The following is a 26,828-nucleotide window of genomic DNA, read 5'->3' on the forward strand; positions in this document are numbered from 1 at the left end:
TTTGTTACACATTTTGTAGTACATTTTCTGTGGAATGTTTATTTAATGAGGTGGTGATTGGTGCTTCTTTATATTGGGAAGAGTCTGGCAACAATTTTAGTAATTGGTGGAGGATTTATAATATATATGTTTTCTGGACTATTTAGAATTTTTTTTTGCACTTTTCTGACATTCTATGCACTTTTATACGTATATATTTTATTATTATTGTTATATCATACTGCACTTTTGGGTTTGATTATACTTGTGTTGATTTACATACCGTATATACTCGAGTATAGGCCGACCCGAATATAAGCCGAGGCCCCCAATTTACCCCCAAAAAACTGGAAAACTTATTGACTCGTGTATAAGCCGAGGGTGAGACATGGCTGTCCATCCCTGTGTGTCCGTCCATCCCTGTGTGTGTGTCCGTCCATCCATCCCTGTGTGTGTGTCCATCCATCCATCCATCCATCCATCCCTGTGTGTGTGTCCGTCCATCCATCCCTGTGTGTGTATCCATCCATCCATCCCTGTGTGTGTGTGTGTGTGTGTGTGTGTGTGTGTGTGTGTATTCATCCATCCATCCATCCCTGTGTGTGTGTGTGTGTGTGTATCCATCCATCCATCCATCCATCCCTGTGTGTGTGTGTGTGTGTGTGTGTGTGTGTGTGTGTGTGTGTGTGTGTCCGTGCAGCCTTGTGTGTGTGTCCAGCCTACCTGTGTCCCAAGCCTCCGTCCCGAGCCGCCGTCGTCCCGAGCCTCCTCTGTCCCGTGCCTCCTCTGTCCCGTGCCTCCTCTGTCCCGTGCCTCCTCTGTCCCGTGCCTCCTCTGTCCCGTGCCTCCTCCGTCCCGTGCCTCCTCCGTCCCGTGCCTCCTCCGTCCCGTGTCGTGCCGATGGATCGCCGCTCCAGGATCGCCGCTCTTCTCGGCGGCCATTCTACAATTTAAAAGCCGCGCCTCCGTCCTCCGCCTGTGATAGGCGGAACACTCAATTTCCCAGCAGCCTGTGCTCGTCCGTAGTATGAGAATGAACGGATGTCCGTGATAGGCGGAACACTGACTGCTGGGAAATTCAGTGTTCCGCCTATCACAAGCGGAGGCGGAGAAGGAGGCGCGGCTTTTGAATTTTAATGTCCGCCGTCTGTCTGCTCGATACGCTGATCGAGCAGTCAGACAGCGGTGACTCGAGTATAAGCCGAGGGGGCACTTTCAGCCTCAAAAAAGAGGCTGAAAATCTCGGCTTATACTCGAGTATATACGGTAGATAAGCAATTATGTGCTGCACCATTAATTGTTGCAATTGTTGATTGTGTGGTGCTGCAGGTGATTATTTTTGGGGTTTATAGGGTTTTTTGTATCAACCTTTCTGCTAGCAGCCTCTTTTATCACAGCACGGACATTATATTAGATATTTGGATCACAATAAGTACTTACCTTTGCTGATCTTTTTCGTCTGAAATGTTGAAAGGTCAGTGTGTGGCCCACTCTTACAAAGGGCTATCTGTACTTTGATTGTGTTTTGTAATCATGCCCACAGGAATTTTAAATAATAATTTCAAGGGGGGCATGACCGGATGTGAACAAGGCAGGACGTGTTTCTCAGGAGCTCCATATCTCTCCTGTAAAACATCATTTTTTTGGAACTTTCTTGCCCGGTTTCCATTGCTGGTGGTACTTCCAAAGCGACTTCCAAAGTTGGGCACCAGGCGCAGAAAGATCGGAGTAAGACCCGCTCTGCACGAGGCCCAGAACAAGGCTCCACCTCCGCCATCTTGCCTTCTTCTCAGAAGTCCAAGAGAGCCAAGAAGCAGGCAAGAAAGATGGCAAACAGGGCTGTGGTGCAGTGTCACAGCCCTGAGGCTTCTCTGCCTCTCCAGAGCAGGAGATAGCTCAGGATGCTATAACCAGACCCATTCTGGAGGCTATTGATGCCAATAAGGCTGCAGTGATGGTGAGGATTTACCATTTAACTACTGAGTGTACGCAAATCGGGTATGATCTGGATAAGGACTAGGACTGCATCACTGCAGCTGAAGATAGGATTTCAGAAGTGGAGGATGCCTCTCATTCCCAAGGTAATCAATTATCCAAGCTTCAGGATATGGTGAGATCACTGCAACATAGGGCTGATGACGCAGAGGACAGGCAGAGGAGGAATAACGTGAGAGTAGTGGGGCTGCCAGAGTGGGCAAAGCCCACCATGTTTGCAGAACAGTTATTCAAACAGCTTTTGGCTTTGTGGGAGCTACCTCCCACATAAGTGGTTGAACGGGCCCATCAGGTCCCCGAAGGATCTCGTCCCGCGGGGGAATTCTCCCATCCGTTCTTGGTCAGATTCCTGAATAAAAGAGACTGGGACATTTCTTGGCAAAGTCCAGGAAACACCAGGAGCTAAGTTTTGAGAATACTCGTGTGATGTTATCCCCTGACTTGTCTGCTAAAACCCAGAAAAAAGACGCACTCATTTACTAATGTCCAGAAAAGATTGCGAGATAAGGTTATACAGTACAGCATGCATGAAATTCTTTGATAATCCACTAGAGGCTTGTGAATGGCTTGACAGGAATCCCTAAAGATTGTCTGGGCTGTGATATGTTTTTTTTTTTCTTTTTTTTTCACTGCACCCTGATGGATCCTAGGGCTGCATGCCTTTTCACATTGTTGCATCTGTTGTGCCTTTTTCTGGGCCTACATCTTATTGCTGCAGGCAATTTATTCCAGGTTTCACTTGCTTTAATATTATAAGTTTGGATCAGACATGTAATATCTACTATACATCAACAGATGACGCCAGATGGCCCATTTTTTTTGCTGATTCCTGTTTCAATCAGTTTATGCAGTATTTTGCTCTTTGCTCCTTATTAAGTGGGGTTTCCTGGAATCCATAGGTATACTTATTTGATCTGTTGAAAAGTTGGACCTGCAGTTGAACTTCCGATATCATTTTTTGTTTGTGTTTGGGACTAAAGCTGCATAGCGGACTTTGTTTTTTCTTTTTTGGTTCTGGTATAATGGCAGGGGGGGGGGGGGGGGGGGTAATGTTTTAACTCAGTTCCCAGCTCACTTGGGAATTTTAGCACCAACTATGCATGGCACTGCTCACATAATTCTGACAGTACCTTGACACTATATATATGTGAATGCACTCCTGGTTTTACAATATTTGTGATACGTTTTCATGGCTAACCCAATTAAAATAGTGTCTTGGAATGTTAGGGGGCTAAATAACAAATTCAAAAGGGCTTTGTTGTTCCAGTATCTTAAACAATCTAGGCCGCATGTCGTGCTCCTGCAGGAGACACACCTGGATGGTAATAAGGTACTCGCTCTGCGTAGGCTTGGATACAAAGAGCCTTTCATGTTACGTTCTCTACCTTTGTGAAAGGAGTATCTATTCTCATCAGTTAGGCTATTCCCTGTACTATCCACCAGGTGTACTCTGATCCGGGGGGCGGGGGGGACGATGTGAATATTTACTTACCACCTCCATTTAATGTTCAATTATTGTATGATCTATTTGTTAAAGCAGAGTTCCACCTAAAGAAGAAACTTACCTGTTCAGAGTGCCCGCAATGTTCTCACCCAAAGCTGACCCTTCCCTCAGCTCCGGGGGGAGGCGCCGGCATCGTAAGTAAGGGAATCAGGAAATGAAGCCTTGAGTCTTCACAGCCTGGTTCCCTACTGCGTATGCGCAAGTTGCACTGCACGTTCTGAGTGGTCCCTGCTGTCTTCTGGGGCCTGTGTGTCTCCCAGAAGACAGCGGGGGAGGGGCCGGACATGGCGTAGATTGCTGCAGATACTGTGGCGATCTTTCGCCGTAAGTGGGAGAAAATACCTGTATTAGGTATCTGCTCCCCCCTGAAAGGTGCCAAATGTGACAATCCGGGAAGGATAAGGTTTGTGGAGCTTCTTTCCTGGGCTTTCAGTGACCGGACAGACTGAGTTGCGGCGCTCAAAAAACCCCGCCAACCCAATAAATGCTACACTCACCTCTTGATGTCTCATCACTCATCGGCCAGGATAGATTTAGCTTTTGGCAATTCAGCCTGTTACCATTTATACAAGGGATTGAACATTTGGTTGGGGGCATGTCTGATCATAATCCACTTTCTCTCTCCTTGGCCCTCCCTTTGGGGAAGAGGTCAGAGGGCTGGAGACTTTTTTCTGGCTGGTTGCAAAATGATCAGGTATCCTCTCAAATACTGGACTCTATTTCCCCGACTAGAATTATAGTGTCAATCGATATTGAAAAAGCTTTCAAATCGATCGATTAGCAGCATATGCTTAGAGTTCTAGAGAGGATGGGCATCAGCATGGTCTTCCGACAGTGGATCTCTCTTCTGTATAGTAATCCTAGGGTGGCGATTCGGTTGGGCATTTCCCCTTTCTTCTCAGTGAGTAGAGGTACTAGGCAGGGTTGCCCTCTGTCCCCCTTCCTTTTTGCTCTTATGATGGAGCCACTGGCAGTTGCATTTAGATCATCACAGAGGTTGAGGCTATCAGAGTAGGAAACATTGATAAAGGTCTAGCACTTCATGCAGACGACTTGTTGCTGTTCCTAAAAGACCCGGGAGAGTCATTGAAAGCTGCACTAATCATTATGAATGAATTCACTACTTTCTTGGGTTTGAAGGATAACTGGAACAAGTCATCTATCTTACCATTAGACCCAGGGGCGAGGGAGGAAGCTGACCCTGACTTACCATTGCGATGGGTTTGGTAGAGGCTTCCCTTATCTCTGGTAGTAAGGATAAACCTACTTAAGATGAAAATTCTCCCGGTTATATTATATTTTTAGAGACATGCCTCCTCATGGATTCCTAAATCCTTTTTCAAAAACTTGGATGGCATCACACGTTCATTTCTATGGTCCCCTAAACCACCCAGGATAGGGCTGAAGGTACTGCAGGAGCCATGGGGACAGGAAGGTTTAGCCTTGCCAGATTGGCAGAAATACTATTTAGCAATTCAACTGGTGTTTGCTCACCACTGGTTAATTTCAGATGGTGGGGACTTGGCTTCGGTATTAGAGGCGGCTCACTTGGGGTCGTATGAGTCCTTACGATTGGCAATTCATAGAGGTACTAAGTCGGATCTTCCCCTTACGTTGTCTATGAAAGCCACCATCAAAGCTTGGGACGAAGCAGTCAGGATAGCTTGTCCCAATCATCTGGACTTCTCTCCCTTAACTCCCTTGTGGGTGAATCCCAAACTGCCTCACTTTTACTTTTGCAGATCCCATGGTGTGGGTGATTAAAGGAATCCAGCTACATAAGGATATCACAAGAGATGGGGAAGTTCATCAACTCAACATTTGGTTGAACATTTGGTTGGAGGCATATCTGATCATAATCCGTTTTCTCTCTCCTCGGCCCTCCCTTCGGGGAAGAGGTCAGAGGGCTGGAGACTTTTTTCTGGCTGGTTGCAAAATGATCAGGTATCCTCTCAAATACTGGACTCTATTTCCCCTACTAGAATTATAGGGTCAATCGATATTGAAAAAGCTTTCAAATCGATCGATTAGCAGCATATGCTTAGAGTTCTAGAGAGGATGGGCATCAGCATGGTCTTCCGACAGTGGATCTCTCTTCTGTATAGTAATCCTAGGGTGGCGATTCGGTTGGGCATTTCCCCTTTCTTCTCAGTGAGTAGAGGTACTAGGCAGGGTTGCCCTCTGTCCCCCTTCCTTTTTGCTCTTATGATGGAGCCACTGGCAGTTGCACTTAGATCATCACAGAGGTTGAGGCTATCAGAGTAGGAAACATTGATAAAGGTCTAGCACTTCATGCAGACGACTTGTTGCTGTTCCTAAAAGACCCGGGAGAGTCATTGAAAGCTGCACTAATCATTATGAATGAATTCACTACTTTCTTGGGTTTGAAGGATAACTGGAACAAGTCATCTATCTTACCATTAGACCCAGGGGCGAGGGAGGAAGCTGACCCTGACTTACCATTGCGATGGGTTTGGTAGAGGCTTCCCTTATCTCTGGTAGTAAGGATAAACCTACTTAAGATGAAAATTCTCCCGGTTATATTATATTTTTAGAGACATGCCTCCTCATGGATTCCTAAATCCTTTTTCAAAAACTTGGATGGCATCACACGTTCATTTCTATGGTCCCCTAAACCACCCAGGATAGGGCTGAAGGTACTGCAGGAGCCATGGGGACAGGAAGGTTTAGCCTTGCCAGATTGGCAGAAATACTATTTAGCAATTCAACTGGTGTTTGCTCACCACTGGTTAATTTCAGATGGTGGGGACTTGGCTTCGGTATTAGAGGCGGCTCACTTGGGGTCGTATGAGTCCTTACGATTGGCAATTCATAGAGGTACTAAGTCGGATCTTCCCCTTACGTTGTCTATGAAAGCCACCATCAAAGCTTGGGACGAAGCAGTCAGGATAGCTTGTCCCAATCATCTGGACTTCTCTCCCTTAACTCCCTTGTGGGTGAATCCCAAACTGCCTCACTTTTACTTTTGCAGATCCCATGGTGTGGGTGATTAAAGGAATCCAGCTACATAAGGATATCACAAGAGATGGGGAAGTTCATCAACTCAACATTTGGTTGAACATTTGGTTGGAGGCATATCTGATCATAATCCGTTTTCTCTCTCCTCGGCCCTCCCTTCGGGGAAGAGGTCAGAGGGCTGGAGACTTTTTTCTGGCTGGTTGCAAAATGATCAGGTATCCTCTCAAATACTGGACTCTATTTCCCCTACTAGAATTATAGGGTCAATCGATATTGAAAAAGCTTTCAAATCGATCGATTAGCAGCATATGCTTAGAGTTCTAGAGAGGATGGGCATCAGCATGGTCTTCCGACAGTGGATCTCTCTTCTGTATAGTAATCCTAGGGTGGCGATTCGGTTGGGCATTTCCCCTTTCTTCTCAGTGAGTAGAGGTACTAGGCAGGGTTGCCCTCTGTCCCCCTTCCTTTTTGCTCTTATGATGGAGCCACTGGCAGTTGCACTTAGATCATCACAGAGGTTGAGGCTATCAGAGTAGGAAACATTGATAAAGGTCTAGCACTTCATGCAGACGACTTGTTGCTGTTCCTAAAAGACCCGGGAGAGTCATTGAAAGCTGCACTAATCATTATGAATGAATTCACTACTTTCTTGGGTTTGAAGGATAACTGGAACAAGTCATCTATCTTACCATTAGACCCAGGGGCGAGGGAGGAAGCTGACCCTGACTTACCATTGCGATGGGTTTGGTAGAGGCTTCCCTTATCTCTGGTAGTAAGGATAAACCTACTTAAGATGAAAATTCTCCCGGTTATATTATATTTTTAGAGACATGCCTCCTCATGGATTCCTAAATCCTTTTTCAAAAACTTGGATGGCATCACACGTTCATTTCTATGGTCCCCTAAACCACCCAGGATAGGGCTGAAGGTACTGCAGGAGCCATGGGGACAGGAAGGTTTAGCCTTGCCAGATTGGCAGAAATACTATTTAGCAATTCAACTGGTGTTTGCTCACCACTGGTTAATTTCAGATGGTGGGGACTTGGCTTCGGTATTAGAGGCGGCTCACTTGGGGTCGTATGAGTCCTTACGATTGGCAATTCATAGAGGTACTAAGTCGGATCTTCCCCTTACGTTGTCTATGAAAGCCACCATCAAAGCTTGGGACGAAGCAGTCAGGATAGCTTGTCCCAATCATCTGGACTTCTCTCCCTTAACTCCCTTGTGGGTGAATCCCAAACTGCCTCACTTTTACTTTTGCAGATCCCATGGTGTGGGTGATTAAAGGAATCCAGCTACATAAGGATATCACAAGAGATGGGGAAGTTCATCAACTCAACATTTGGTTGAACATTTGGTTGGAGGCATATCTGATCATAATCCGTTTTCTCTCTCCTCGGCCCTCCCTTCGGGGAAGAGGTCAGAGGGCTGGAGACTTTTTGATGGCTGGTTGCAAAATGATCAGGTATCCTATCATCTACTGGACTCTATTTCCCCTACTAGAATTATAGTGTCAATCGATATTGAAAAAGCTTTCAAATCGATTGATTGGCAGTATATGCTTAAAGTTCTAGAGATGATGGGCTCCGTCATGGTCTTCCGACAGTGGATCTCTCTTCTGTATAGTAATCCTAGGGTGGCGATTCATTTGGGCATGAGCTCAAGCACAGACATGACCTTCCCAATTCGTATTATTTCAGGTTCCTACAGCTGCGTCATGTTTTTCAGGCTTAGGGACAGGAGCATTGAGTCCTTTCCTTTGGATTTCGAAAACCCGCTTATGAGGAACTGAGGAACTTCCTAAAACACGATCTGTAGCATACAAAGAGTTATTTAAAAAGCGACCACTGGCAGTGACTAAATGTAGGGAGGCAGAAATATCTGACATAGGGGAACAGTGGGATGACATGTGGGATCACCCCTTTCAGAATCTGGTCTCTGCAAGAGATAGTTTGATTCACTTTAAATTTTTGCATAAAATTTATTATACACCAGCTAGGCTGGCTGCAATTTATCCATCTGTCCCGGCGGACTGTTGGAGGTGTTCTTTCTCACCGGCGGGTGCTGACCACGTCTTCTGGAGGTGCCTGCAGATCCAAAAGTTCTGAACTAAGGTTACCTCCTGCATTGCAGAGGTCCTAGTGGTGCCAATTCCATTGACAATCAGGGTGTGTCTTCTGGGTCTGGTGGAGTAGGTGGTTACATCACGGGCACATATCCTACTATTCTATGATAGGAAGACCATTTTGTTACACTGGAGGAAATCGGAGGCCCCTAGTTTGCCCTTCTGCAAAGGGCTTGTGAATTCAATGATGCCGTATAATAAGGCGACTTACTTATCAAGAGATTGTGGGAAGAAATTTGATAAGGTGTGGCAGGCATGGTATAACTCTGATTTACTGGTAGGGTTAAAAGGATTGAAGAAATCAACAGTTTTTGAGTGTTCATCCCTTTAATACACTGGTTAGAGGTGGGAGATACTTAACGTCCTGCATGGGGTTGAAAATGCATCCGTGTTTTTTTAGCTGCAATAGATGATAGAGTTTACTGCAGGAGGTGAATGAGATACCCACAAACAATCCTCAAAGGTTTTATATCAAGCATTAGGGGCACTTTTCTTTGGATGATTATGACATATGGGAGCATGAGAGGACTCAGCTTTGGTATGTTGGGGGGTGGGGGAGGGGGGCACTGGGATTGTTCTCTGAATTTTAAGTCAGAGTTTGTTAGTTAGATTGACTGTCATATGTAACTTGTTGGGCCATGCTTGGCTGTGTGAGTGACTTGGCGTTGTGTCAATGTCACTTTTTTTCACTGTCTTTTATAAAATGTAATAAAAAGAATTTTCCCAAAAAATAAAAAATAATAATAAACCCAAAAGCTGATATTCTAGTAAGGGGAAACATATTTCTAGGAGGGTTATTTAGAAAAATTCAAAACTAATTATGAAAGTACTATTTTGCAGAAAGAGTAGTTGATGCTTGGAATAGATTTCCAACAGAAGTAGCAAGTCAGCCAACAGTAAGTGAATTCAGACATGCTTAGGATAAGCATAAATCTATATTCGGACCAAAAAATTGTTAAAAAAAAATGGGGCAGTCTCGATAGACCACATGGTCTTTTTCTGTCGTCACGCTTCTTTTTTAAAAATAAAATCTTTTTATCCAAAATGATCTGCTTTATAGGCAATTTATTAATATTATTTTTCCAGTTCTTTACTTTAATATATAGCTAAACAACATATGAAGATGAGAATTATTTTTTATTTCACTTTAAGTGATAATATACTGTATATTGTTCATCAGAGTCTTGAAGGCCTTGGGATATGACCTGTGCATCAGGTTAACATTGTTGCCCTTTAAGACAATACAAATATACAAATGAACTTTCTAAACTCTATGTGCAGGTTTATTACATAGTGACGTAATGAAGACTGTTAAACATTAAATAAAAAATGCTCAAAAGCAGTTTACAGATAAGCTTCTTTCAGAAGGCATGGACAAAATGTTTCACTATGTACAAGTCACGGCTGTCCTTATATTATTTTCTTTCGGATACGTAACGTTTGTTGAGCCTGGTAACGTGCTTGTAGTACCTATTGAAGGCAGCCATTGGCTTAGCATGCGTGCAGTTGTGGATTTGTTGAGGCAAAAAGGACACCAGATTTTTGTAGTAGCACCAGACTGCAATATCCATATTCAAGCCTCTGAAGATTATAAGATTAAGTTCTACCCTGTGTCATATTCCCGTGAAGATCTTCAGAGTCATTTTAAAAGTTTTTCAGCTGAAATTTTTACAAAAAGACCTCTTCTGCAGAAGATTCTGAAGATCCGTGAGGAGATGAAACAAGGAGCAGCCCTAATGTTTGATACTTGTGTTAGACTACTGAACAACAAAGAGTTAATACGGACCTTGGAAGAGACCACTTTTGATGTTGTTTTCACAGATCCCATGCTTCCATGTGGCCAGATCCTTGCAGAGCATTTGGCAATACCCTCTGTGTACTTTTTGCGTTCCATACCCTGTCAGAAAGATGCAATATCTTCTCAGTGTCCAACACCACTTTCTTATGTACCACGGCAGTTATCAGGCCTTACTGATCATATGACTTTCCCTCAAAGACTGCAGAACATCTTTTTTGATATAACTTCACATTTTCTGTGTAATTTACTTTACTCTCCATACCAGCAACTGGCTTCTGAGTTCCTTCAAAGGGAGGTCAATTTACATGAAATGTTAGGTCACGCGGCCATCTGGCTAATGAGAATCGACTTTGCTTTTGATTATCCAAAGCCGGTGATGCCCAATATGGTCTTTATAGGAGGAATTAACTGTGTTCAAAGAAAACCTCTAAACCAGGTGAGGATTCTAAGCATTTGATTTTCTAGTATATATTCTGTATATATGCTTTATATATTCTGTACATAGTGTGTGTGTGTGTGTGTGTGTGTGTGTGTGTGTGTGTGTGTGTGTGTGTGTGTGTGTGTGGTTACTGGGTTCCTGGAGTCACTCACATCCTCTCAAGGCAAAGTCTTTAAGGCAATGATTATCTCCTTCCCTAACACACAGTACTGGAAACAAATCTCATAGTGATTAGCCACAAAATAAATATCCATAACTCCTGCTAGCAACAGGCAAAAGCAAACAATATTCTGAGATTAGGGCACATTCAATGAATGCAGAAAACAATACCAATCAGAGCTCAGGCTGGCTTTTAGCTTAGTAGCCTCTTACTAAATTTGTTATAATGGCACTCCAACTGGCAGTGCACCTACATCTCCTTTCAGGTAAGATTTCTACTTTTGAAACATCTGAACACATAGTAGGGAGAGGAGTGGGAGTGGGTTGGTATGAGTCACTGTGTAAACTTATTTAGTTATGTTTAAGGGTTCATTCAAACTTGTCCAAACATGTACATTGAGCGAAGGTAAACACGTGCATTTATGTGTATTGGTATGCTGCTTTGCAGTGCATTTTAACATGCACTTTTCTCCCCACTTTCTGAAACATAAAAAGGGTCTACAGAATGACTGAAATGCCAAACTTGTGTTGGCCTGCTGTTTTTCCCATTCGTTGAAACACATTGCTCTGCACTGGTAAGCTTTACCATGTGTTGCCTTGCATCACGCTAAAATAAAGTGGAGCTTGCTGTACTTTTTTCCATTGCAAACCAGTGCATATCAGTGCAATGCACCAGTATGAGCTGCTCCTATTCACATACCTTATTTTTTACAGGTCCTTGCATTAAAAAAATGTATGAATGGACCTCTAAGGTCATCTTGAGCTATTCAACTTTCTGCACCAGGGCATAAAAAGAGAATTTAAAACATATAAAGGATCTTGAAGCAAGATCTGCCTGCTGGTATATACTGCATATAAACCATCTAAAGCAAAAATCTGTGCTTAGTGCCAACTACCAAATGTGAAATTATACATGTAAATATTGATATACCATGAGGGTTCTTTCACACCAGGTGTGGTGGGACTGTATTGGGTAGCTATTCCAGCGCAGTCCCATTGCAAGACTGAACAAGGCAGAAAAGCCAAACTTGTGCTGGCCTGCTGTGTCTCCTGTGCATTGAGCACATTGCGCCAACAAGCAATATCATGCTTTGCTTCACGTTGCACTGAAAAGAAGTTGGGCTTGCTCTACTTTTTTCCACTGCAAGCAAGTGCATATCAGTGCAACGCACCAGTATGACTGCTCCCATTCACATATCTTATTTTTTATGGGTCCTTGCATTGCCAACGCATCTGGTGTGAATGATTACTTAACCACTTACAGACCGGACCATTTTGCTGGTCAAAGACCAGACCACTTTTTGCGATTCGGCACTGCGTCGCTTTAACTGACAATTGCGCGGTCGTGCGACGTGGCTCCCAAACAAAATTGACGTCCTTTTTTTCCAACAAATAGAGCTTTCTTTTGGTGGTATTTGATCACCCCTGCGGTTTTTATTTTTTGCGCTATAAACAAAAATAGAGCGACAATTTTGAAAAAAACGCATTATTTTTTACTTTTTGTTATAATAAATATCCCCCAAAAATATATAAAAAAACATTTTTTTTCCCTCAGTTTAGGCCAATACGTATTCTTCTACATATTTTTGGTAAAAAAAAAGAGAATTAAAAACATCAGCGATCAGCGATTTTTATTGTGACTGCGACATTGTGGGGGACCCATCGGACATTTTTGACACATTTTTGGGACCATTGTCATTTATACAGTAATCACTGCTATATAAATGCAGTGATTCCTGTGTAAATGACACTGGCAGTGAAGGGGTTAACCAGTGGGTGGCAGTGTAGGGGTTAAGTGTTCCTAGGGGTGTGTTACTAACTGTGGGGGGGTTGGGCTTTCATTTAGTGAACACTGATCTCTGCTCCAATCACATGGAGCAGAGATCAGCATCACTAGTTGCTAGGCAGAATGGAGAAATGCTGTTTACACGGCATTTCCTCCATTCAGCCGTCTCGTGAGACGATCGCGGGGATGCCCGCGGCGATCGAGTCCGCGGGTCCCGCGACCGGACTCACGGGGGTCCCGACCAGTGCAGGAGCGTTCCGCCAGCGGCGCACTCCCGATGGCAGGGCGGCATTGAATATTGGACGTACCTGTACGCCAATATGCCTGCCCGTGCCATTCTGTCAACGTACATCGTCGTGCGCTGGTCGGGAACCGGTTAAAGTATTAGTAAACCTAAAGACAAAAAAATATTAAATTGCAGATTATCAGTGCTTAGTTGTGGTGGTTGGATTAGATTTTTTTTTTAACCTTTTTTTCCTTTTTTTAATTCTTTATTTAACCTCCCTGGCGGTATGATTAGTTCTGGTTTTAGGTGCTGGAAGCGGTACAATTATTTTGCATGGAAATTTGGCGTTTTATATTGTAGTCCTGTAATTCTTAGGAATAACGCTCTTAAATCTGTTCAAAACAGAGTCTAGCAGACATGATAAAGTTTATAATATAATAAATAATAATAAAAATTATTCAATAATGTAATCAAATCCAAAAACACTGAAATTTGCTAATTTGCAGAATTGTCGCTGTCATTAGATTTAGTGTTTGATGACGAATTTCCCCACAAATCGCTATCGCTCAATTCTGCAAGTGATTATAATTTATTATCGCTGTTTTCTAGTTGGTCTAAAATCACTTTTGACATAAAGGGACACTTTTTGGTTGCTATGGACAATCTCCAAATTCCAGGCAGAAAAAAACAGTATTTATAATATAAAAGTGCATGCAGGGCACTGCACAGACCACTAGGGACAAAGGGGGTGTGTAATTTTTTTTATACAGTACTGTAATCTGTAAGATTACAGTACTGTGTGTGTTTTGTGTGTTTTTACTTTTTTGAATTTGGCGCCGATCTCCACTCCCGTGCGCCGTAACGTCGCAGGGAACGGAGCTCGGCGGCATTCGGGCACTGTGTGAATCGAGCGGAGGACAGCTCGATCACACAGCGCGGAGGACATCGCTGGATCCTGGGGGATCCGATGCGATCCCGAGTCTGACTCGGGGTTACCGATTATGGTACTAAAATTCCAGGCCGAGCCAGACTCGGGATTACTGCTAGGGAGGTTAAGCATAGCATTCAGCAAAACAATACAAAGCGGCCAGCACATATTACATTACCAGGTAACATTGTCCTGAGTGGGAACCAGTCAATAGAAACAAAAAGATAGGTAAGGGACATCATAACAGGACATGTTTGTATACAGGAAAATAATAATAATAAAAAAAGGGAAAAAAAAACAACATATGTCTCAGTACATACAATAGGCTTTATGACCCAGCAAAGAGCTGCCAGAAATTAGAAAAAAATATTGCATTCCAGCATATTTTGGGAGGCACTGTGCCCCCATACATTGTAAAAGATGGGAAACCTTGTTTGGTTCTCTAACTTTGCTGTAGCTGCGATCGTCAGCTTCTGTGATGGGGAAGAGATTAGGTGCAGCTCTGCTAGGAGGGCAGTCCCTGTTTCCAGGAGGAGGAGTACTGTCTTGGCCACTGCTAAACCCAATCACTGTAACCAATTTCACTCAACCAATCACTGGATCAGCAGGATGAGTGTGCCAGGACAGGTAGATGTGTCTCATCTCTGCTTCCTTTCACCACTCTGCATACCACGCATGTCATAGATGAGAAGAGGGTACAGTGGTGGAGCAGATGAGCAGGAGGGTACAGCAGTGGCAAAAATAAGCAGGAGGGGTTCAGAGGCAGAACAGACGAGCAGGAGGATACAATGGTGGGGCAGATGTGCAGGGAAGTACAGTGGTGAAAGAGATGAGAAGGGGGTTCAGGAGTGGAACAGAAGAGCAGAGGGGCACAGTGATGGGCCAGATGAGCAGGGGGGTTCAGTGGTGAGACAGAAGAGCAGGGGGATACAGTGGTGGGGCAGATGAGAAAAGGGGTACATTGATGGGGCAGATGAGCAGGGCGGGTTACAGTGGTAGGACAAAAGAGCAAGGAGGTACAGTGGTGGGGAAGATGTGCAGGAGGTACAGTGGTGGGAGGGATGAGAAGGGACTTCAGCGGTGGGAGAGAAAAGCAGGGGGGTACAGTGATGGGGCAGATGAGTAGGGGGTTACAGTGGTGGGACAGATGAGCGGGGGGTCAGTGTTGGGCCAGATGAGAAGGGGGTTATAGTGGTGGAAAAGATGAGCAGGGGGTTCAGTGTTGGGGCAGTAGAGAAAGGAGGTACATTGGTGGGACAGATGAGTAGGGGGTTACAGAGGTGGGGCAGATGCGTAGAGGGGTGTAGAGGAGAAAGGAGTTACATCGGTGGAACACATGAGCGGGGAGTTGCAGTGGTGGGGCAGAAGAGCAGGGGGAACAGAGGTGGGACAAATGTGCAAGATATACAGTCATGGGGCAGATGAGAAAGGGGGTTACAGTGGTGGGGCAGAAGAGCAGGGGGAACAGAGGTGGGACAGATGTGCAGGGGAGTACAGAGGTGGGGCAAATGTGCAGAGTAGTACAGTGGTGGGGCAGATGTGCAGGGGGTTACAGTGGTGGGGCAGATGTACGGGGGGTTACAGTGGTGGGGCAGATGTACGGGGGCTACAGTGGTGGGGCAGATGTACAGGGGGTTACAGTGGTGGGGCAGATGAGCAGGGGGTTACAGTGGTGGAGCAGATGAGCGGGGGGTACAGTGGTGGGGCAGATGAGAAAGGGGTTATGCCCCATACACATGGACGGACATTCCGACTACAAAATCCGTCGGATTTTTTCCAACGGATTTTGGCCCAAACTTGTCTTGTATACACACGGTCGCACAAAGTTGTCGGAAAACCCGATCATTCAGAACGCGGTGACGTACAACACGTACGATACTATAAAGAGGCCAGTAGCCAATAGCTCTTCGTCTCATATTTTATTCTGAGCATGTGTGGCACTTTGTCCGTCGGAATTGTCTACACACGATCTGAATTTAAACGATTGGATTTTAAGGGTATGCAGTAATGTAAAAGTGTTACAAGGGGGTGCCATAGTATAAGAGAATTTCAGTGGTAGAATATAGCTGAAAAGGGTTGCAGGGCTGAGCAGTAGTAGAAGAGAAGTGTAGGGGATATAGTGGAGGGTACAGTTGTGGAAGAAATGTACAGAGGAAAGCAGTGGTGTGAGTGGAATGCAGAGGTAAGCAGTAATGGAAGATGGGTGCAGTGCAACAGAAGGAAAGAGGTGGACAGCCTAGGGAGATATGAGGCAATACTGTGCCCTGAGTACCTTGCTGCAGCAACAGTGGCAAGGAGGACTCTTAATGAGGGGGTAGGCTAGGAGGACCTAATTGGCTGCTGGCCACATTTAGCCCTGCCCACTACTCGGGAAAAAAGCAGAAATCCATGTGGAGTACAGAGGGAGTCTGCTGAGAACTGCAGGGGAAGCTGAGGTGCCGGGGGGGGGGGGGGGGGGGTGTGACCCCTGACTGTGCTGCCTGGAGCTTTGGACTGCCTGTTCCTAAACTGTGCTGTAGGAGGAAAGCTGCAAGTGGACTTTGCTACTGAGAGCTTAGGCAGAAAAAGAGACTGGTCACTATGAATATTCTGCTACTACTATGTTTAAAGGCAGCTGCTTTTTCCAGTGCTGGATGAGTGAGCCTCAGAGATGCATGCTGCTGCAGTGGAGACTGTCTGCTGAGAGAGGGCTATGTACTGCATGTATAGTACTACACTTCTGTTCCAGTTGTATCCTGTGTTCCAGTGTTTCAGTTATCCAAAGCTTAAGAGGGAGGACCCTTTTGCTGGCCACCAAGGGATCTCTTGGGACAAAAACAGAGCTATCAGTGGAGAAAAGCCTTTTGTCATAATTTTAGTTACATTCCTGCTGAAAGGGACCACACTATCCCTTTCTGGGACCACCCAGGATCTGTTCTGTGGAGTGTTTCTCTTTTCTTGTTATGTCTAATTCTGCGTACATACGATCGGAATTCCGGACAGAAAAAGACCGATGAGAGCTTTTCATCGGAAAATGTGACCGTGTGTTACTCCATCGGAATTTAGCTGTCCGAATTCCCGCCAGCCAAAAATTGATAGCATGTTCTCAATTTTCCCGACAGAAATTCCGATCATGTGTATGAAATTCCAATATGCCAAAAATTATGCATGCTCAGATTCAACTACAAGGCAGAGGCTATTAAACTTCCTTTTTCTAATCCCGTCATACGTGTTGTACATCACCGTGTTATAAACGATCGGAATTTGGTGTGACCATGTGTAGGCAAGACAGCTTGAGCGGAGTTCCATTGGAATTCCGACGGGAAAACCATCAGAGCTTTTTACGACGAGAATTCAGATCGTGTGTACGCGGCATTAGTGTATGAATATGTTCATTAGATTTTATATGAGGATGAAATATTTACTTGTGTTTAGAATTAAAAGAAGAAAAGAAATAAAAACTGATTATTTCTAGAGTTCAACTTTAACCACGTCAGCCCCGGACCATTTTGCTGGTCAAAGACCAGACCACTTTTTGCGATTCGGCACTGTGTCGCTTTAACTGACAATTGCGCGGTCGTGCGACGTGGCTCCCAAACAAAATTGACGTCCTTTTTTTCCCCACAAATAGAGCTTTATTTTGGTAGTATTTGATCACCCCTGCGGTTTTTATTTTTTGCGCTATAAACAAAAATAGAGCGACAATTTTGAAAAAAAGGCATTATTTTTTACTTTTTGTTATAATAAAAATCCCCCAAAAATATTTATAAACATTTTTTTTTTTCCTCAGTTTAGGCTGATACGTATTCTTCTACATATTTTTGGTAAAAAAAATCGCAATAAGCGATTATTGATTAGTTTGCGCAAAAGTTATAGCGTTTACAAAATAGGGGATAGTTTTATGGCATTTTTATTAAGAATTTTTTTTACTAGTAATGGCGGTGATCAGCGATTTTTATTGTGACTGCGACATTATGGCAGACACATCAGACATTTTTGACACATTTTTGGGACCATTGTCATTTATACAGCAATCATTGCTATATAAATGCAGTGATTCCTGTGTAAATGACACTGGCAGTGAAGGGGTTAACCAGTGGGTGGCAGTGTAGGGGTTAAGTGTTCCTAGGGGTGTGTTACTAACTGTCGGGGGCTGGGCTTTAATTTAGTGAACACTGATCTCTGCTCCAATCACATGGAGCAGAGATCAGCGTCACTAGTTGCTAGGCAGAACGGGGAGATGCTGTTTACAATGGCATTTCCTCGTTCAGCCGCCCCGTGAGACGATCGCAGGTATGCCTGCGGTGATCGAGTCCGCGGGACCCGCGACCAGACTCACGGGGGTCCCGACCAGCACTGGCAGGGCGGCAAATTTAAAGGGATGTACAGGTACGCCCATTTGCTTGCCCGTGCCATACTGCCGACGTACATCGGCGTGCGCTGGTCGGGAACCGGTTAAAGAGAACTTGTGCTTTGACAATGTAGGGCAAAGCAACAGATTCACTCTAATTCTGGTGAACGTGGTCCTCACATTTACTTGTATTTACCTTCTATTCATCTGGTGGATTGAGGAAAGGAAACTTTCTCTCTGCTTCATGTAACAGGACTGGGTGCCTGAGTAGGCAATTATAGAGCACTAGCTCGATTACGTGGAAGAAAGGGGAGTAAAACACATGACTAAGACCTATGTAAGAGGCTAAAACGCATCAATAACTACTGGTATTGATTCCTTTTATTAGATGGATTAACCACTTGTGGGCAGCCACTTTGTGCCAGATCACATACCTAGTACATGATCTGACACTTCCGGGTCCAAGGCACGCATGCGTACCGCCGGTGACCAGCTCCCACTGTAATTGGACACATCAGGAGCCAATCAGAGGGTCCGGTGGATGCGAAGTCCGACGGGACCCACCGATCATTTGGGAGACAGGCACAACTAAGGTCTGCCTATGTAAACAAGGTAGATTGCCTTCCTGTGAGAGGTGAAAATGCACATCTTGTGTTTCTCTTAACCAGGAACATGGATCTTTACCTTCCTCCAGTCAATGCACCTCCCCCACAGTTAGTAAGGACTCCCTAGGAACACATTTAACCCTTTGATTGCCCCTAATGTTAACCCCTTCCCTGTCAGTGTCATTAGTACAGTGACAGTGCATATTTTTTATCACTGATCACTGTATTAGTGTCACCGGTCCCCAAAACGTGTCAAAAGTTAGTTAGGTGTCTGGCTTGTCCGCAATATCGCAGTCCTGCTGTAAGTTACTGATCGCCGCCATTACTAGTAAAAAATAAATAAATATATCCCATAGTTTGTAGATGCTATAACTTTTGTGCAAACCAATCAATATACGCTTATTGGGATTTTCTTTACCAAAAATATGTAGCAGAATACATATTGGCCTAAACTGATAAAGACATTTTTTTTTTATGGCAGAAAGTAAAAAATATTGTTTTATCTTTAAAAATTGCCTGCCTTATTTTGTTTATAACACAGAAAATAAAAACCGCAGAGGTGATCAAATACCATCAAAAGAAAGCTCTATTTGTGGGAAAAAACAGATAAACATTTGATTTGGGTACAGCGTCGCATGACCACGCAATTGTCAGTTAAAATAAACCTTCTGGGGCTGAAGTGGTAAATAAAATCGTATATGTTTTATTTTTGAGACCTGAGCACTGGGGGATAACACATGAGTCTATATCCCATCCTGCTTATCATTAAGGGCTACTTCGGGGTAGTAGCACTATTTCAATAGATGCATGGAGTAAAACACACAGGGCCTGATTTACTACTTACTTGTGGAGACCTGGGGGATTATTTACTAAAGGCAAATCCACTTTGCACTACAAGTGCACTGCAGTCGCTTTAGATCTGAGGGGAAGATCTGAAATGAGGGGAAGCTCTGCTGATTTTATCATCCAATCATGTGCAAGCAAAAATGTTGTGTTTTATTTTCCTTGTCCCCTTCAGGTCTACAGAAACTGCATTTCCAAGTGCACTTGGAAGCCTTTAGTGAATAAACCCCTAGGTCTCCACACCCAGAAGTACCAGGTATTAATCTTCGCTGCTGGTGCTTGAACTGAGTGGAGTGTTAACATGAGTATATGCTGCTGGGGGGCTGCAATAAAAATGTACCGGTTGCATTGCCCTGCTGTCCTTACTGTATTTTTCACTATAAAATATGTAACAGAAAGCTCAATTTAAACAAAGAAATTCAAGAGGTTTGCAGAACGCTTGAATAAGGAATGCCCTACGTTTCTAACCTTACCTTTACTTGTATTCAGTTTTGAATATCACTCAATATTTACACTTTACCGGCACACTGGGCTCTCACCTGCTTTATCTTTTTAAAATGTTATTTATTATGAATAATTCTAATAGCTACTATACATTAGTTATCACATTTTATGATAAGGCTGACAAATTGTTGTTATAGAAGGGAGTGTCCGGCACTTGAGACATTGTGATAGACATAGGCTATTTGAATTATTTGACTCACTGAAAACCAAATTTATAAGAATCTATTTCTGAGGTGTGTTCTCAGAGAGTGCAGACTACTCACTCAGACATGGCGGCCATTATTCTTTCACTGACATTCATCTGGATTGTTGTCATTCTGGGTCTTCCCACCTTGGCAGAGAGTGGAAATGTACTGGTAATCGCTCAAGATACCGATACGTGGCTTGACATGCGCACTATGGTGGATAAAATCCAACAAAACGGACATGAGATAGTGTTGGTGATACCTAGGAACATGATGGACATGGGCTCATTTGAAGGAATAATAGTGAAGATGTACAGTGCCCCTCTCCTTAAGTCTGGGCTCAGTATAAATCTGGAACCTATATCAGGTCAATCTCTGATGGACAGCTTGCTAAGTTCTATTAGTACAGAATATAAGAGGATGAAGTATACGGCATCAATTTTATCTTGTACCTGTCTGGATCTCCTGGCTGACCAGGAGTTGCTTAGTTTCTTGGAAAAAATACGTTTTGATGTTTCAGTCATGGATCCTTTTTTTCCCTGTGGTCCAATCCTTGCAGAACATCTCCAGCTCCGATCCATTTATTTTCTACCCTCACTTCCCTGTGGCTGGGATAAAAAGGCTGTAAATTGCCCAAATTCAGATCACTCTGACCTAGGAAACAATCAGGAGGATCTTTTCCAGCGGACGAGGAATGTTCTGTTTCACATTTTAAAAACCTTAGCCTGCCAGCAAATTGAGACTGAATACAACAGACTGGCTTCCAAGTTCCTACATAGAGATGTGAAGTTACTTGAAATATTTAGTCAGGCTGAACTTTGGTTATACAAATTTGATTTTGTACTAGAGTCTGCTAAACCTTTAATGCCAAATATGTTGTTTATCGGGGGTCATAGCTGTCCAGAGAAGAAAAGAGCAAACCCGGTAAGTGTACTAAGTGTGTTCAAGCTCAACAATCTAAAAAATTGTTGAGCGTGTTGAGAGTTGTTGACCAGATACTGAGTGTGCAATGTACAAATTTAAAGAATGTGGTCTTCTAGTGTTCTTTGTAATATTGTGCCTTTTAGTGGGGATTTAAGCATTATGTTTTTATGTGAAATACCAATAATTGCAAATAACGCAGGAGTGAATCTGTGGTAAACCAGATATCAGACTGTAACCTGTCAAATAACAGTATAAAAAGTTTCTAAGAACATATGATCGGTGAATGGGGGACAGCGGGATGATTGATAGCTCCGAACACTACATTAAAGTGTAGTAAAATCAGTAAAATCAGTTTGTATATGCAGTAAACCATGCTTGTTATACTCAACATGGAACCTAAGGGTTTTATCCTCTGCATGGTGTAAACAGGTTGTTTGATCCTGTGTTGTCTGATCCTCCCCTTCTTCCACAGTCCCCAAACCATCTCCTGATTGAACAGAACTTTGGGTGCAAGCTGCACATGCTCAGTTTGGTGTGTATTGTTAGAGAGTTTTCCTTTTCTTGGGAGAGTGCATGTGATCAGCACAGGGCCAATCATTACTGTCCAGACAGAGGGTCAAGGGTCCTGCAGCCTCATAGGACAGTCAGGGTACAATGAAAATGCCTACTACAAGCTTTAACCAGACACTGATAGAAGTCACAAGACTGCTCTAACTGCTGATGAGAAAAGGTATTTAGCAGTTTATATTTACTAAAACTATTGCATTTCCATGTTCTGTGTAATGTGGCAGACCAGATATAGTAAATGCAGGGTCCTGGGTTTAGTAACACGTTAATAGATCCTGTGTAATTCATAGAAGCTGTAGTACGGCTCTTTTAATGAGAGCTCCTGACAGCCTTAGAAACTGTATAAACTCCTGCAGCACTGGAATATTATGTCAGTCAAGGATGGCTAACCATGGGGGCGTGGCCGGATGTAGACCTAGGAGGACGTGTGGTGCTGGAGCTCCTGCCATCCTGAAAATAATCCTCTGCCATCCTTCGCCTGTCTGACCTTGGGGACGGCCAAGTTATCTCCCCTGTGCCTCTGACATCCCGCTGGGCTATAGGGAGGCATTATTGGCGCGGAGAGCGGTGTGTTTGGTGGCCCTGTGGCTTGAGGCCTAGCTGACTCGCGGTGTCCGGCCGCCATCTTGCGGCCTGTAGAGCCTCCGGACCGGCCGCGGTGGAGTACTGAGTGCGGGAATCGGCTGCACCGGGGCGCGGAACGGAGGGGACGCGGGAAGGAGAAGAATCCTCGGGCCATACCGCCGGACACGGATGCGGTGACTGCCACGATCCGTCGCAAACGGCCGTGCAGCGGTACATCTGCCGTGGGGAGGACTGTCTGATCTGTGGAGGCCCTGTACTGTCCTTGCTGGGGCGGTGAGTCCTTGACTGGGGGGCATTGATAGCTGCACAGGAGAGGTGGAGAAAGGAGAGGGAGAGAGGGTAGCAGCCCTGGTGCCATTCCCTGATGCTTTACATGCTGGGCAGATGAACTGAATGAACTGAATATCTTCAAGGGCCATACTCCAACTTCCTAGTACATAGCAAGACTGTATGCATACTATATTGTTTTGTTTCTGGATGTGAGAGGCTCTTGGGGGCTACCAGAACTGTGCTTTTTGCCATTCTAATCATTCTCTGCTGTATCCCTGAAGTTGAGTATCCTTAAAGGGCCGCACCATCCTCTCTACACACAAGTATACTTCAGGCCAGCTTGCCTGTCATCTTTTCCTCATGCCCTCCAAAGGCAAGTCTGCGGCTAAGAAAGCACCGTTACAGCCTGTGCAGACTCCTAGTGACTTTCTAAATCAATTCAAGGCTCTAATGGCGGATATGGAGCAGGCGGCCCCACAGGAGGCTAACCCATCTGCACCCACGTTACCTCCAACCAATGATACCACTGTTATTCTTGCAGCGATTGAGCAAAGCAGAACTTCTTTGTTGGTGCGCATAGATCACCTGGCGGAGGAATGCAACCTCATAAGACCAGATTTTGATAAATTCCAGGGCAGGCTCTCGGAAACTGAATTGCGCATCTCAGTGACGGAGGACACTACTCACCGTCATGATGAGGCCATCCAAGCGCTGCAGCGTACGGTTCAGACTCTGGTGGCCAGGTCCGATGACGCTGAAAACCGTTTGCGCAGAAACAATGTCAGGGTCTTGGGCCTGCCGGAGGGAGCAGAAGGGGACCGTCCGGCTGAATTTGCCGAAGATTTCTTTAAATCGTTGCTTCACTTGACCGATGTCCCCCCAACGTATGTGGTTGAAAGAGCTCACAGGGTCCCGACCAGTCGGGGTCCCCCGGGGGCCCCCCCAGACCATTCTTGGTACGCTTTCTCAATTTTCGGGACCGAGATCGGATCCTGCGTGAGGCTCGTAAACATCAGAATTTGCCTTTTGAGAACACGGTGGTGCACCTGTATCCTGATTTCTCTGCTGATCTTCAGAGACGACGCAAGACATTTACAGACGTCAGAAGGAGGCTTCGTGAGCGTGAGCTGAAATATTCTATGCTTTATCCCAGCCGACTGCGGGTGCAACATGGAGGATCGGTGAAATTCTTTGAGTCTCCTGCGGAAGCAGATCAATGGCTACAATCGCTGTAACTGGCCTGCTAGGACACTCCTGATTACCAAACGGCGGATTGATTTGCAGCTACCTGTTTTTTCTTCTTCTTTTTTGTTGCCATGTGTGGTTGATGCCCCACTTCGGGGTGGCCTGACTCCTCTACAAATGTGTCTCCTGCTGGAATGCACTTGATATCCACCAAGAAGCCTGACGTACTTTGGCTGGGGTGGGGGGTGGGTGGTGGCAGTTGATGGCAGCTTCTCCTGTACATTCTCCTGCAGGTTCCCTGCCTCGGTTGGGGCCGCCTGTCATGGTTGCCTATATCTTTTCTTCTTTTGTTCCTACCCCCACCTGGATAAACGAGCTGGTGGAGGATGCGTAGAGGCACAGGCTTTCCGGATATCCATACCGAAGGACTGACGTGTTGCGAACGGAGTGGGAGCTCCAGGCACGTGAACACTATGTCCATGTTACTTTGGACTCTTGGTTTACACTTGAACCTTTTTTGGTTCTAGGGTTTTTACTTTTTGTCTAGTGGTCCTTTTTTGACCCATCAAGGCTATGCCTTCCGGGACTGTTTTTGGACTCAGTTTGGGGATAAGCTGCGTGTACATGTTTTTTTGTGTTGTTACACAGCAGCAGGGTGTTTTTGGGTTTCACAGGGTAATGGGTGTGATAGGTGCAGCCCTCCAAGGTAAATTGTTTATTTATATGCTTAATGTTATCTCTGATTTCAGTCTGCAAGTGTATGTATCACTGATGTCGTTTGTACTTTACTTACCGTCTAACGAGTCACGTGGGGAATGATGGCGGGGTCGGGGTTTAATGTAGTGTCATGGAATGTTAGAGGTCTTAATGATAAATTCCGTAGAGCTTTAATGTTTCAATATTTAAAAACGTTCAATCCTCATGTGGTGTTCTTGCAGGAGACGCATCTGGATGGGAGCAGGGTGTTGGCCTTACGCAGAGCCTGGGTACAGAGAGCGTTACATGCTACATACTCTACCTTCTCCAGGGGAGTATCAATTTTAATTAGCAAGGCGGTACCGTGCACCATCCACCATGTGATCTCAGACCCGGGTGGTAGGTTTTTGGTGATTGTGGCGGATATTGGTGCGTGCAAAATGGTATTGGTGAACGTTTATATCCCACCCCCATTCCAGATTCAGATCCTGTATGACCTTTTGGGTAAATTGGCGCCCTACATGCATCTCCCTCTCCATCTCCCCTAGCTGGGGACTTTAATGCTATCCTATCTACTGCTTTGGACTCGTCCAATGCATCTAGAGTAGCGTCGGCCGATCTCTCTGCCTGGGCGGCGGTTGCCTCCCTGACAGAGCTTTGGTGTTGGAAAAACCCTGTCACCAGAGGTTACTCACATTTATCAAAAACTCATAAATCCTCTTCGAGAATAGATCTAGCATTTGCAAATACATCTATGCTTCAATTAGTGGGGGGGGGGGGAAACTATTTAGCGGGTGGTATTTCAGACCATTCGCCCTTGTCAATTCACATTGGATCCACCTTAGGTCCTACGGGGAGGGGGTGGAAATTGAACCCGGGGTGGTTGGAGGTGGAAGAGGTGTCCTCTCAAGTAGCACCACACTTTGCACATTATTGGGAGGATAACGAGGGGTCTGCTGACGCCGCCATCGTATGGGATGCCTTTAAGGACCTGCATGCGGGGGCACTATATTTCAGCCATCAAACAGGCCCGCAGGTCCCATAATCAGATGGATCAAGAATTGCAGGACAGGGAGAGGGTGTGTGCTATGGAGCACGCGAACAATCAGTCTGATGCCACCTATGGCGCACTGTTGGAGGCAAGGCGTGCTTTAGCACTCCATTACTCTGATCTAACACACGCATCTAGGTCGAAAATGGCTGAATCCCTATTTGAACAAGGGAACAAGAACGGTAAACTGTTGGCCATGCTAGTGGCTGAGCAAAGGGTGCAGACTAATATTCCTTGTATCAAGAACACTCAGGGTGACCTATTGACAACCCCGACGGACATACTAGACACATTTGTGGAATACTACAAGACTCTGTATGCACCCATACCGACCTATGACATAGCGGAGTTAGACGGGTTGTTAGCATCATTGCAGATCCCGAGGCTGTCTGAGGCGGATAGGGACTTTTTGGAGGCTGACATAACGACAGAGGAAATTGAAAAAGCTATTAGGTCCTTCCCTCCCCGTAAATCCCCAGGGCCTGACGGCTTCTGCATCGAGTGGTATAGGCAGCATCTGGAAGAATTGGTTCCTAGACTTAAAAACCTATATGATTACTGCTTGGAACACAGGTGTCTCCCGGCTTCTTTGCTGGAGGCACAGGTGATCCTGCTGCCGAAGCCGGGCAAGGACCCCCTATCCTGCTCTTCGTATAGACCGATCGCACTGCTGAACCAAGATTTAAAAATTCTAACGAAGGTGTTGGCTACCAGACTCTCTCAGGTTATCACGACTCTGGTGGATATAGATCAGACGGGGTTCATTCCGCAGAAATCTACTGATACTAATTTACGCAGATTGTTTACCCACCTACAGATTGAACACACAGAAAAAGGATCTAGAGTGGTAGTTTCCCTGGATATGGCCAATAGTGATGGACGAACTTCCGACGGGACGTTTCGCGAACGCGAAACGCGAACGGACACAAACGTTCGCGAAAACGACCGTTCGCCGCGGGCTCCATTGACTTCAATGGGAGGCGAATTTCGCAAACCTTTAGGTCGAATTTGCGGCCACGGGGTAATTATTAGGGGGTAGCACGTAGTCCCACCACCTGGACAATAGCATAATACATGTATGAGGTGAATTTGGGATCGATAACTACAAGCATTTTTTTTTTATTTGGGAAATTGTTCTGACAATTCAGGACTATGGAGCTAATGA

At 44.9% G+C, this 26,828-nt stretch overlaps 1 protein-coding gene across 6 annotated transcripts in view; it reads left to right on the forward strand.

Moving 5' to 3' along the window:
- LOC143924139 (UDP-glucuronosyltransferase 1A1-like) overlaps positions 1-26,828 on the forward strand; it is a 253,643-nt gene that overhangs the window by 112,364 nt on the left and 114,451 nt on the right. The window contains exon 1 of one of the 6 annotated variants that reach the window (XM_077448207.1): positions 9,925-10,816. The exons of 4 other annotated variants lie outside the window; for them this stretch is intronic. In XM_077448207.1, coding sequence (XP_077304333.1) covers positions 9,953-10,816 — 864 coding nt within the window. In that variant the 5' untranslated portion in view covers positions 9,925-9,952. Of the gene's footprint in view, positions 1-9,924; positions 10,817-20,451; positions 21,310-26,828 lie in introns of those variants that run through there. One more of the 6 variants, XM_077448216.1, reaches the window with a different exon arrangement.

This window comes from Lithobates pipiens, unplaced genomic scaffold (genome assembly GCF_037356315.1).
Source record: "Lithobates pipiens isolate NorthernLeopardFrog02 unplaced genomic scaffold, aLitPip1_a1.2 Scaffold_22, whole genome shotgun sequence".
NCBI classification, from domain to species: Eukaryota; Metazoa; Chordata; class Amphibia; order Anura; family Ranidae; genus Lithobates; species Lithobates pipiens.